At 37.8% G+C, this 12,962-nt stretch overlaps 1 protein-coding gene across 1 annotated transcript in view; it reads right to left on the bottom strand.

The window, feature by feature from the left end:
* LOC108226239 (protein FAR1-RELATED SEQUENCE 5-like) overlaps positions 1 to 2,823 on the bottom strand; it is a 29,237-nt gene extending 26,414 nt beyond the window's left edge. Inside the window, exons 1-2 of the mRNA XM_064092046.1 lie at positions 2,586 to 2,823; positions 498 to 803 (exon numbers count right to left, since the gene is read on the bottom strand). Coding sequence (XP_063948116.1) covers positions 498 to 803; positions 2,586 to 2,823 — 544 coding nt within the window. The remainder of the gene's footprint in view (positions 1 to 497; positions 804 to 2,585) is intronic.
* Positions 2,824 to 12,962: the final 10,139 nt, after the last annotated feature.

The following is a 12,962-nucleotide window of genomic DNA, read 5'->3' as shown; positions in this document are numbered from 1 at the left end:
GTTCCTCCTTGTGCAGTAGTTCACAATCTCAGTATCAGCATCAGCTTTGGCCTCAGTAGCGAAGCCCTTGGAACGTAGAATTGTTGATACAAGAACCATCTGATTAACATCATACTTAAGAAGATGTTGGTAGTCCAAATAGAAGGTTCCAAACTTTCCCTCGTGAATGAACTTAACACAGTAGGGATTTCTGACAACTTGTGGACTGTTATGAATTGCACAATCCATAAGTCTGTCACTTAGGAGTTCATTCAGATTTGAGCTGCGTCTGATCTTGTTACGAATCACCCAGATTTCAGTTAGAGATAGGAACTTGAATAAATCAATTGAAACCCTGAATGTTCCGTTTCTCTGATTAGAAATAATGATCTCCCATTCATTGAGAAGATTCTTGACACCAATAGTTATGTATTCTAACTCGAGAGCAAGAGCACGCATAAACATATCCTCATTAGGGTTAGCCTCTCTCAGGTCATAAATGAAGGATTTGAACTTACCATCATTGAAAGGTTCCCTTTGAGGTCCAGAGAGGATTTGCCTAGCAATATCCCAGCTTTTACCAACTTTCCTAGAGATATCCTCTCTCTTTTCCTTGCATTTTGCATCCCATATCTTCTGTTTCTCCAGCTTGATCAACTCATCAGTTGTCCTATTCTCATCCACCAGTTTCTGTAGTTCCTGAAGCTTTGCTTTGCTAGCTTCATGTTGAGCTTTAAACATTCTGACCTTTTCCATATGCTCAGGGTCCACAGACTGATCTTCATTGAAAAGAAAGCCTTCCTCGAAACGACCTTCTTCCTCAGCTTCAAAATAAGCAGAATCAAATGCATCATCATCATCAACATCTTCAGGAATGTTGTCATAATCCTGATTAGTGAAGATGTTCTCAGTTTCAGGCATTTTGCCTTTAGACTTGCCAGCTGCAGAAGAATCCTTTTCACTTGCTCCATCTCCACCCTTATCACTCCTATCAGTATCTCCACCCTTATCACTCCTATCAGCAGCATCAGCATTGCTGTGATCATCTTTGTCATCCTTATCCTTCTTATCTTTCTCCCCCTTAGTTGAGGGATCCTCTGGAGTAGACTGAGATGTTGACGGATTAATCTTTAAGTGTTGAACAACTTGAGCCAGAGTTTGCTCCAAGTTATCAAGCTTCGTCAGACAGAGCTCCTGATTCTTATCAAATTTGTCCATCCTAGAGTGAATGCCCTTTACATGATCATACAATTCCTTTTTCAGAGAAGTAAAGGAAGGATCAACAACTTTTTCTTGCAGAGTCACCAGCTCTCCACTTCTGAATCTGGCATTCTCAGCATTCAACCTTTCAATCTCAGCTTTCAGAGCAGCCATTTGTTCCTGTAGCAGATCTGTGTTGGTGTGTGCACTCACCTCACGAACACTCAAAGATTTTTCACTATCCTCTCGTGCATGTGTTTCGCTCGGTGTTTGCCTGATTTCACTCGTAGTTTTCACACCGTCACCAGAACCTGTATATACAACCATAGTTCCCTGAGATGGAACTGTAGGAAGTGAAGGAACAAATTGTCCTTCAGATGCCTGTGAAGGCTGATGTACTTGCAGGTTGCCAAGTAGATCCTGATCCAAAAAGAAAGAGTGATCAGAAAATTTTTCATATAACATGTTTTGAAATTCTGTGCTCTCTCTAAGTGAAGAATCAAAAGACACAGGTTCAGTGTTTACTAGCGTGAGTGCTAGTTGTGTGCTTGACTCTTTACAGGATACCGCGGTCGGACGGCCAATTTCAATAAATGCATTCTGTGGAGAGAATGAATCTAGAGACTGTATATTTACCGTTTCAGTGTCCAAATCCTTTTGGGAGGAAATGGATGCAGCTGCAGTTGTCTCTGGTTCTGCCACCCTTTGCTTCTTAAGAGACAGAGCTGCGGGATCTCTTAAAATTGCACTCCCACTCCGTTTCCGGGCTACCTTTCTAACAACTGGGGTTGTAGTAGTGTTGTTTGAAGTGTTTGAGGAAGAATCAGTTGTTGAAATGGAAACGTCAGCTTGGATATGAACCTGGGTGTTTTCAGGTTCAATGCTGGGAGTCTGGAAATCAAATCCAATATCACAATCAAAATCTGCAATATCAATATTAAAGGCATCAGTGAGATTAGAAAGTACCTGAGCTACCTGTAAATCAGCCCTGAAGTCCTGTAGGCCTGGATTGATAGCAGAATCAGCAGGCAGTGGCTGAGAGGTCGATTGTGGTTGAGGAATGGTATGTGTATGTATAGGTGAATGTGTTGGTTCAGATTGAGAGGGAAGGATGGAGGCTTGTTGGTCTGGGAAGAAGTTGTAATATGGAGGGGATTGGTGTTGAGATTGGTGAGGAGAATTGTATGATGATTGGTGAGGTGATTGATGTGGTGAATTGTAAGGAGGGTTGTAGGGAGAGTAATGTGAGGATTGGCTGGATGACTGATAGTCTTGCAGAAGTTGAAGTGGTTGAGGGTTTTGTGGAGGTGATTGTTGTTGCAGTTGTTCTTGTTGAGCTTGTTGTTGAGCTTGATATTGTTGCTGTTGTAGAGGTTCAGGAACTTGAATAGGTTGGAATGGAGCACTGAATTGCTCTAGCATGAAAGGAGTCACCACCAGTGGCACATTGTCATGCTTTTTCTTGTTTACCAGCCTGGTCTGGATCTTGGCACAAGTCCTCTGAATAGGAACAACAGGAGAATCGATGTACATGTTTCTATCAGCATCATTCATTTTATCATTCATAAATAACATCAGAAACCGGGGATAGAACCATTCAACTTTCTCATTCTGATGAATTGATCTCTGTGTAACAGACCCCATCTTTCTTATAATCTCCCTCAGCAATATCTTCCCAAAGTTGATTCGTCGGTTATAAGCTATGCTGAATCCAAAGATTTGCAGCATCAAAGATATGTTTCCAAAATTCTTTCTGTTAGTGGGAGCAAACACCTTTGCAAGGGTGTCAAAGAACACATCCCATTCAGCCTTCAGATTTCCCTTTGACATCTTAGGGAGAAAAATCTGAGCTTGATAATGAATATCCTGAAAGAATTGTCTCAGTTCATCCTCTGAGGGATCTGGCTCAAAATTATCCCTTGGAAATCCTAAGATCCGGTTCACATCATCGACAGTGATTACAATCCGTTTCCTGTTAGGTAGATCCCCTATAATCTTGTAGTTCTCCAGGGTCGTAGAATTGACAGCATTTGAGTAGAAGTCAAAAAGAGGTTGCAGCTTGACTTGAATATCTGCTGTGAGTGCAGTACTGACTAGACTCTGTCTCGAAAGAAATCTGACCCAAGTCCGGAATCTATCTGAGCAGTCATCAGGGTTAAGGCTAGCACAGTAGTTAGTCTCAGCAATCACGAATTCTCCGGCCATTTTTAATAATTAAAAATTGAATTAAGCGAGAATTTTTCAAAATAAAAGGGTTAAATATCAAAGTGATCACTGAAGTGGAGGTCATATATAATGTAAGTGATATATGACCTCCACTTCAGTGATCACTTTGATATTTAACCCTTTTATTTTGAAAAATTCTCGCTTAATTCAATTTTTAATTATTAAAAATGGCCGGAGAATTCGTGATTGCTGAGACTAACTACTGTGCCAGCCTTAACCCTGATGACTGCTCAGATAGATTCCGGACTTGGGTCAGATTTCTTTCGAGACAGAGTCTAGTCAGTACTGCACTCACAGCAGATATTCAAGTCAAGCTGCAACCTCTTTTTGACTTCTACTCAAATGCTGTCAATTCTACGACCCTGGAGAACTACAAGATTATAGGGGATCTACCTAACAGGAAACGGATTGTAATCACTGTCGATGATGTGAACCGGATCTTAGGATTTCCAAGGGATAATTTTGAGCCAGATCCCTCAGAGGATGAACTGAGACAATTCTTTCAGGATATTCATTATCAAGCTCAGATTTTTCTCCCTAAGATGTCAAAGGGAAATCTGAAGGCTGAATGGGATGTGTTCTTTGACACCCTTGCAAAGGTGTTTGCTCCCACTAACAGAAAGAATTTTGGAAACATATCTTTGATGCTGCAAATCTTTGGATTCAGCATAGCTTATAACCGACGAATCAACTTTGGGAAGATATTGCTGAGGGAGATTATAAGAAAGATGGGGTCTGTTACATAGAGATCAATTCATCAGAATGAGAAAGTTGAATGCTTCTATCCCCGGTTTCTGATGTTATTTATGAATGATAAAATGAATGATGCTGATAGAAACATGTACATCGATTCTCAAATAAAATGTGATATTTAACCCTCAAATAAAATGTGAATTCTCAAATGTCTCGCAAATTTCAACCAATAATTAAAACTGATTAATTAATTAATAATTCGAAATATTAAAATATTATCGAATTAAAATTTAATTAACTTAAATGGCACTAATCAAATAAAAACAACACTTAGCAAAGAATCCAAACACCGCCTTAAATCGAAATAAACAAAGTAGCCAAACAGTCCCTTAGGATCAAAAACCCAATTTTCACTAACTCCAAACCAAACGCAGCCTTAAATCAAAACTCCAAGAACCCTAACTTCAAATCGGCTTAAAATCGACTCAAAGATCACACAAGCAATACAGATAAACTGAATCCAAGGCAAGTCTCAGAGCAAACTAAGTCGAAAAGCTTTGAAAACAAACAAAAAAAAACCCGACGAGAATCCGACCAAAATCCGGCAGAGGTTCGGCTGAAATCGATCGATTTTAAGTAACAAAGCAAGCTTAGAGGCTTGAAATACAAGAATCCAGCAAGTTTTCGGTTAAAACTTGAAAACCCAGATCAATCAACGTGTATATATGTATGTATATGCAAGGGAGAAGATGAAGTTTGGGTAAGACAATATAAATTGTCTTGCTCGATTGCCTAACTGGGGTTTATAAACAAACCTGCAAGACAAATGCGAGTTAAGTCTCGGTAAGACAATTTAAGATTGTCTTGCCGAGATTTAACGAAGCAGACAAATCAAGTGTCAGTAAGACAATTATAATTGTCTTACAGATACAAAAGGCGATTAAAAGGCAGGCTCGGGAAGACAATGTAATTGTCTTGCCGAGTTGTTTGAAACTTACTGAAAAACCGGTTCAGCAAGACAATTTAATTGTCTTGCCGAGCCAATCAGTAGACAATGTAATTGTCTTGATGAAAGATATATAATAAAAATAATACTATATATTACACAAATATTTTGTAAATTTCAACTTTAATTAAATATAAATACTTATGACTTTAACTTTAATTCAATAAAGTGAATTAACTTAAAATCAAATATTTATGCTCAATTAATTTTGAAAAATATAAAATAATTACAAATAATTATCTAAATGCCTAGAGAATATTACAGGGGAGTATATGAGCACTTAGAAAATTACAGAATACCTAAAAAAATATGCATAATTACTCAGAGCATTATCAGATAATATACAGAAAATCATATAAAATCTAATAATATAGAAATAATTATACAGAAAATTCACAAAAAATATATAAAAACATATAATGCATATGAAAAATATATACAAGAGAACTATGTCATATTTAACATCCCTAATTCACAATCCAGCTTAGAGAAAGTGGATTCATCCAGTGGTTTAGTGAAGATGTCAGCAATTTGCTCAGTTGTGGGTACAAAATGTAACACCACTGTACCATTCATGACATGTTCTCGAATGAAATGATACCTGATATCAATGTGCTTGGTTCTTGAATGTTGAACCGGATTGTTGGAAATGGCTATGGCACTTGTATTATCACAAAATATGGGAATTTTGTTTACTACAACACCATAATCATTCAGTTGGTTCTTGATCCACAAGATCTGAGCACAGCAGCTTCCAGCAGCTATATACTCAGCTTCAGCAGTAGAAGTAGACACTGAGTGCTGCTTCTTGCTATACCAGGAAACCAACCGACGTCCTAGAAATTGACAGCTTCCAGACGTACTCTTCCTATCAATCCTGCATCCTGCATAATCAGAATCTGTATAGCCGGTTAAGTCAAAACCAGTATTCTTAGGGTACCAAATACCTAAACCAGGTGTACCCTTAAGATATCTAAAGATTCTTTTGACGGCTATAAGATGTGATTCTTTAGGATCAGCTTGGAACCTAGCACACAAACATGTTGCAAACATGATATCTGGTCTACTTGCAGTGAGATAAAGTAAAGAGCCAATCATACCTCGATAGCTTGTGATATCAACTTTCTTACCAGATTTATCCTGGTCAAGCTTTGTGGCAGTGGCCATGGGTGTCTTTGCCGGTGAAGAGTCTTCTAGATTGAACTTTCGAAGAAGATCTCTGACATACTTGGATTGGCAAATGAATATTCCATCTTCCTTTTGGCTTACTTGAAGACCAAGGAAGTAGGACAGCTCACACATCATACTCATCTCATAGTTACTCTGCATCAACTTAGCAAATCTCTTGCACAAGTTATCGTTAGTAGAACCAAATATAATATCATCAACATATATTTGTACAAATATCATATCCTTATCATGCAATTTGTAAAAGAGAGTTTTGTCTATGACACCTCTAGTAAAATTGTTTTCAATTAAAAATTCATAGAGAGTGTCATACCATGTCCTTGGTGACTGCTTGAGTCCATAGACAGCTTTGAATAGGAAGTATACAAAATCAGCAAACTCTGGATTTTCAAAGCCAGGGGGCTGTTTCAGATAAACTTCTTCTTCTAGCTTTCCATTCAGAAATGCACTTTTCACATCCATTTGATAAACCTATAAGTTGGAGTGTGCAGCAAATGCAAGAAATATTCTGATGGCTTCAAGACGAGCAACTGGAGCATAGGTTTCATCATAATCAATTCCTTCTTCTTGTGAATAACCTTTTGCAACCAGTCTGGCTTTGTTTCTCACAACAATGCCATCACCATCTAACTTGTTACGGAAGACCCATCTAGCTCCAATGGTAGATTTTCCTTTTGGTCTTGGAACCAGGGCCCAGACTTCTTGTCTCTCAAATTGATTGAGTTCTTCTTGCATGGCAAGAACCCAATCAGGATCAGCAAGTGCTTCATCTATTTTCTTTGGTTCTAATTGTGATAGAAAACCAGAGAATAGACATTCATTTGTCGTAGCACTTCTAGTCCTTACACCAACATCAGGATCACCAATAATTAAATCAAAGGGATGATCTCTGCTCCAAATTCTTTCCCTTGGAAGATGTGTCCTTGATGATTCAGCAGTATTATCATTGAGCTGAAATGTGTGACTAGTTGATCCATCAGCTCCCCCTGAGTTGTTGCCAGGTTGACTTGATGATCCACCACTTGCACTAGTGGAATCTCCAGTGTTCCCACCATTTCCTCCACCATTGCCTGGATCATTACCATCATTGTTGTCATCTCCTGTTGCAACCTCAGGTGGTATATCATCATCTGAATCAGAATCTGGATAGTTGTCAAACTTCAGAGATTCAGATGGATCAGCAGATTGTACACTAGGGAGTTTAGTGTCATCAAATGTAACATTGACACTAACTTTCATTGACAGAGTATCAATTACAAAAACTCTATAAGCACTTATTGTATAACCAACAAAAATTGCTTCAGATGCCTTTGGCTCAAACTTGTTCAAGTTCTCTTCACCATCCTTGAGAACAAAACACTTGGCTCCAAAAACATGAAGATGTTTGACATATGGTTTCTTGTCTTTATACAAATAAAATGGAGTTTTCATATGATCCTTGTTGATCAAAGTTCTATTCTGGGTATAGCAGGCAGTAGACACAGCTTCAGCCCAAAAGTACAGAGGAAGCTTTGCTTCAGCAATCATAGTCCTTGCAGCTTCGATCAGTGTACGATTCTTTCTTTCGATGACTCCATTCTGCTGAGGAGTCCTTGGTGCTGAATACTGCCTTCTAATTCCCTTCTCAGAGTAAAAGTTGATTAGAGTTTGATTCTTGAATTCCGTGCCATTATCTGACCTTACAGCTTTCACTGGCACACCCTTTTCTAATTCAACTGACTTTATATGATCAATCACTGTCATCGGGGTTTCATCCTTAGAAGCTAGGAAGTAAACCCAGGTAAATTTCGAGAAGTCATCCACAATGACTAAGGCATATCTTCCTCCATCAATTGATGCAACATTCACAGGACCAAACAAATCCATATGCAGTAAGTGAAGTGGATTTGTAATGGTATTGATGGTCTTGCCTTTGTGAGATGCTCTCTTCGCTTTTCCTTTCTGACAAGCTTCACAAAGATCATCAGATGAGAATTCCAGGGAAGGCAAACCTCTCACTAGATCTCTCTTGACTAGAGAGTTCATGGTTTTGAAGTTGAGGTGTGAGAGTTTCTTATGCCATAACCAACTATCTTCAGTAGACGCTTTGGCGTAGAAACAGTGAACTTCGTTTCCAGGTCCTGAAGACAAATCAGCTACGAATATATTGCCTTTCCTTATGCCACATATTGAAGGACGTTTATCCTTGATATGTTTAATGATACATATCTCTTTTTCAAAATGAACATAATATCCCTTGTCACAAAACTGACTAACACTCAGGAGATTATGTTGAAGTCCTTCCACTATAGCAATTTCTTCTATGATGATCTTTCCAATTTTGTACTTGCCATATCCCACAGTACGACCTTTGCTATTATCAGCAAAGCTCACTGTTGGGCCAGCTCCTTCTCTTATGTCTTCCAGCAGGGATCTATTGCCAGTCATGTGCATTAATGCTCCACTGTCAAGCACCCAGGTAACACGAACAATTCCACTGGCACCCTGCAAAAGACAACTTGATTAAACATTCTTTGGGACCCACACTTGATTGGGTCCAGCAACCTTAAAGAACTGATTTCTATCAGGTGTAACAACAGAGCCTCTTGGACTGATACTTGGTTCAGACTTGACTGAACTTACTTCCTTAACAACAGCCTTATAAACCTTAGTTTTAGGCTTTGGAACATAAGTCTCCTTCCTAACACGAGTAGGACTAGCAGTCTTTGATCTAGCATGCTTGTTGTTTGTGTGTTGTCTAGGTGATGTGTTTTCATTTTTAGCATGCAAATTTTTAAAATAAGCAGACATCAAATTGAAAGCACAAGTCATACAATTATCAACACTACAAGATTTATGACATGCATCAAAAGCAGGAACAACAGGAGTATCAGTCATAGTAGTAGGGACATCAATAGATTCTACTCTAACCTTGTTATCAGATTTAAAGTTTTCAGTAGAATGACATCTATTGTTCTTGTTCTTACTATTCACAAAATTATTAGGCTTATTGAATTTAGTTCTCTCAGAGTTGACACCTAAACCAGCTTTAGGCAACCTAACATTGCCTTTCACTTTGATTGGTTTCAGTGATGTCAGGATCTCATCTCTCTTCTCATTACTCTCTTTCAATTTAAGGTCTTCCTGTTTGAGTTCATATCTAATAACAACAGGAGTCTCTAAAAGAGGTTCAGCTTCTGAGATTTTAAACAAGGGTTTAGGGGAATCTTTCAAAACAAAAGGAATCCCTCTCTCCTCAGCACTCTTCTTAAAAGGAGTAATGTTACTAGCCTTACCTACAGATTTGTTATAGTCAAAACCTATTCCAACAGTTCTCTTGATCTCTTGTTTATCATTAAGTTCTTTGACTATCATGGAGGCATCCTTAAAGGCTTTACATTTCACTTTCTCTTCATCTAGCTGAAGTCTTAAAGCAATCTCACCTTTCTCTAGAACTTTGACTTTAGCACATTGTAATCCTAAATCCATAGTCAATTGTTCTATTTTAGGTTTTAATACTTTCATCTCATTCATCTTATAAGCATGAATTTCTAAGACTAATGTATCAATTTTAAGATTGGCAGCTTTCATCTTTTTAATAGCATCATCTCTTTCAAGTCCTAATTGCATAAAAAGTTTAGGGCATGTAGGATCTACCTGAAAGCTTCCAGCAGGAGGAGGTGAAGATGATCCAGCATTAGCCATGAGAGCAACATTCCCAATCTGCTCTTCTTCATCACTATCTGTATCATCCCAGCTTTTCCCTTCTGCTAGATATGATTTGCTCTTGAAGCTTTGACCTCCAGAAGTACCCTGATGCTTTCTAACCAATGCATCATACTTCTGCTTCAGCTCATCGTACGAATCTTTTCTCTTTCCTTGAACCTTGGCCTGTTTGCATTCAGTTGCAAAGTGTCCAGGTTCACCACAGTTGAAGCATTTGAATTTGCTTCTATCTACCATCCCAGTCTTGTATCCTCCTTTGCTTGTAGAAGATGAGTAACCTCCTTTTTGAAACCTATTGACAGTAGGTTTGTACTTGTAGGAGGGGTTCTTCCTGAATCTCATGTTTCCAAACTTCTTGGCAAATAGTGATAGAGATTGATCTTCTAACTGTTCAAGCTCTTCCATTGTATAGAACTCTTCGTCACCATTGGAAGAAGCAGTCTGACCCATCTCAGGTACAACAAATTCCTGAGTAGTCTTAGAAGGAACAACAACATCCTTCTTTTCTTCCGGTACAGGTGACTCAACAACTAGAGCTCTCGAATGGTTCTGTGTTTTACCCCAGCCATATCTCTGTTTACTCTGAACTTGCTCCAGTTCATAAGTTTTCAAAACTCCGTAGAGTCTTTCCAGAGAAATCTCATTCAGATCTCTGCTTTCCCTGATGGCAGTGATTCTGTGTTCCAGATGTTCAGGAAGTGTTAAGAGAAACTTCATGTTGACCTCTTTCTTGTCATAGAATTTCCCATTCAGATTTAAATTATTTATCAAATTATTAAGTCTGATAAACACTTCTGAAATCCCTTCTCCGGGATTGGAACCAAACTGTTCATACTGAGCCATCAGTATCTCTTTCTTGTTTTCCCTAACTTCCTCTGAGCCTTCATTGATAATCTCTAATGTATCCCAGATTTGCTTGGCGTTCGTATAATTTACAACAGCATTGTACATCACTGGATTTAGAGTCTCCACCAAAATTAGTTGAAGAGCGTCATCTAAGTTCATCTGTTCACTCTCTTCATCTGTGTACTCGGAAAGCTCTTTCGGAATGACCTGATGAGGTATTAACACACCATCCTCTTCGTGTGCTAATATGACATTCATCGGAGTAGTAACACCTTTGTCCAAAATCCCGATGTATTTTCTGTTCGCAGTTCGGAGGAATAGGAACATGTGCCTTTTCCATAGGCCAAAGTGTTCCTGGCTGAACGGTGGGATTTTAATGCTACTGATCTTTTGCGTACTCATTTTTTAAGAATTTAAAGTGAATAGTGTTTGGAGAGATTTGGATTTTTGAAAGAAAAATATTTTAAATCAAAATTAATTTTTGGAATAAAATTAATTCGAATAAAAAATATTTGGACGTTACAGAGTGTGTATAGGATCTGATACGGAAAATGGTATCAACCTCGCTCTGATGCCAATTGTTAGGTCCAGATACGATTGTAGAGGGGGGGGGTTGAATACAATCGATACCAAATTGTCGCGGAAGTGAATCTGATTGAATAAAACTTGTTAATCAGATTATGATTAATTAATATAACAATGTTTGAAGTCGTTATATAATTAATATGGTTCAGTTTTTAATGTCCACTAAAGTTCGTAGAATAAATTCGATAGGGTATATTCTAGATTTAGTGATTAAAACAACCAGGTTATCAAAGCACAGAAAACTGTGGATATAACGATCAAGCAAGTTACAAACAACTTGAAAGCTTTACAAATGCTTTGAATATCAAAGTGATGAACACTTGAAATGAAGAATACTAAGCCATATATATAGGCAAAGCATTTGTACTTGTAAGACAATTGAAAGACAAGACAATTATAAGTAGCAAAGACAAAGTGGCAAGGGCAAGACAATTGCAGATTGCCTTGCAAGCACAAGACAAAGCAGAAAGACAATTTTAATAGCTAGCAAGACAATTCATAACTTCGGTAAGACAATGTTAATTGCCTTGGCAGGATTTTACTTTCGGCCAGACAATCAAGGATTGTCTTGTAAGCTTTCATTCGGTCAGACAATCCAAGATTGTGTGGGAAGCCACAGACAATGTCTTGCAGGCAACATCACACAATCGGTAAGACAATTTGAGATTGTCTTGGCTGATGCCTACAGCAAACGGTCAGACAATGAAATTGTCTTGCAGGCAATCACTTCGGTCAGACAATCCATGATTGTCTTGGAAGCCACAGGAATTGTCTTGCAGCAACTCCAAAGATTCGGTAAGACAATAAGGTTTGTCTTGCATGCTTTCCTGCAACATTTGGCAATACAAAATGAATTGTCTTGACAGACAGATTAAGTCACTCGGTAAGACAATCTCATATTGTCTTGCTGAGTTGATTTAGATGATTTGTTGATTATATTAAATAGAACATTATCCACTTAATTAATTTAATCATATAAATTCATAAATTAAATTAATTCGAGAGTGAATTAATTTAACAAATAAATTACATAATTAATATAATTATTTGAGAAGTGAAATAATAATCTATTAAATATTTAATCACCCATTCTTCAGTAGAACTGCTTCCCGTCTTCTTTAAACATTAATAACTTCGTCTTGATCTGTCGAACGAACGAACCACCAAATCTGCTTGACTTCAAATATTTAATTTGAATAACTGATACACAGATGTACTGTCTGGTTCATCTGTATCTAGTTAAATCAAATATTCTTTGTCAAATAAACATTAAGAATTTGATTTGTTCGTCGAGTCTTCGTCTTGTAAGTACTTCTTCATTAAATGGAATCTTCTGATAAAATAAAGTATAGAAACTTTATATCTTCTGAACTCCTGGACGTACCACAAAAGATTATTTGTGCACTGAGGCTTGAACATATTAATGAACTTCTTTCAGTGGTGTGCAGCAGCATCCTGGAATTTATCTGACATATAATTCCCATAAATCATTTGACGTTCTTCGTACGGATTCCGATGACTTGCTATTTACTGA

This window comes from Daucus carota, chromosome 4, assembly GCF_001625215.2.
Source record: "Daucus carota subsp. sativus chromosome 4, DH1 v3.0, whole genome shotgun sequence".
In the NCBI taxonomy this organism is placed as follows: domain Eukaryota; kingdom Viridiplantae; phylum Streptophyta; class Magnoliopsida; order Apiales; family Apiaceae; genus Daucus; species Daucus carota.
The sequence above is the reverse complement of the archived record's forward strand: the minus strand, read 5'-3'. Positions and strand labels throughout refer to the sequence as shown.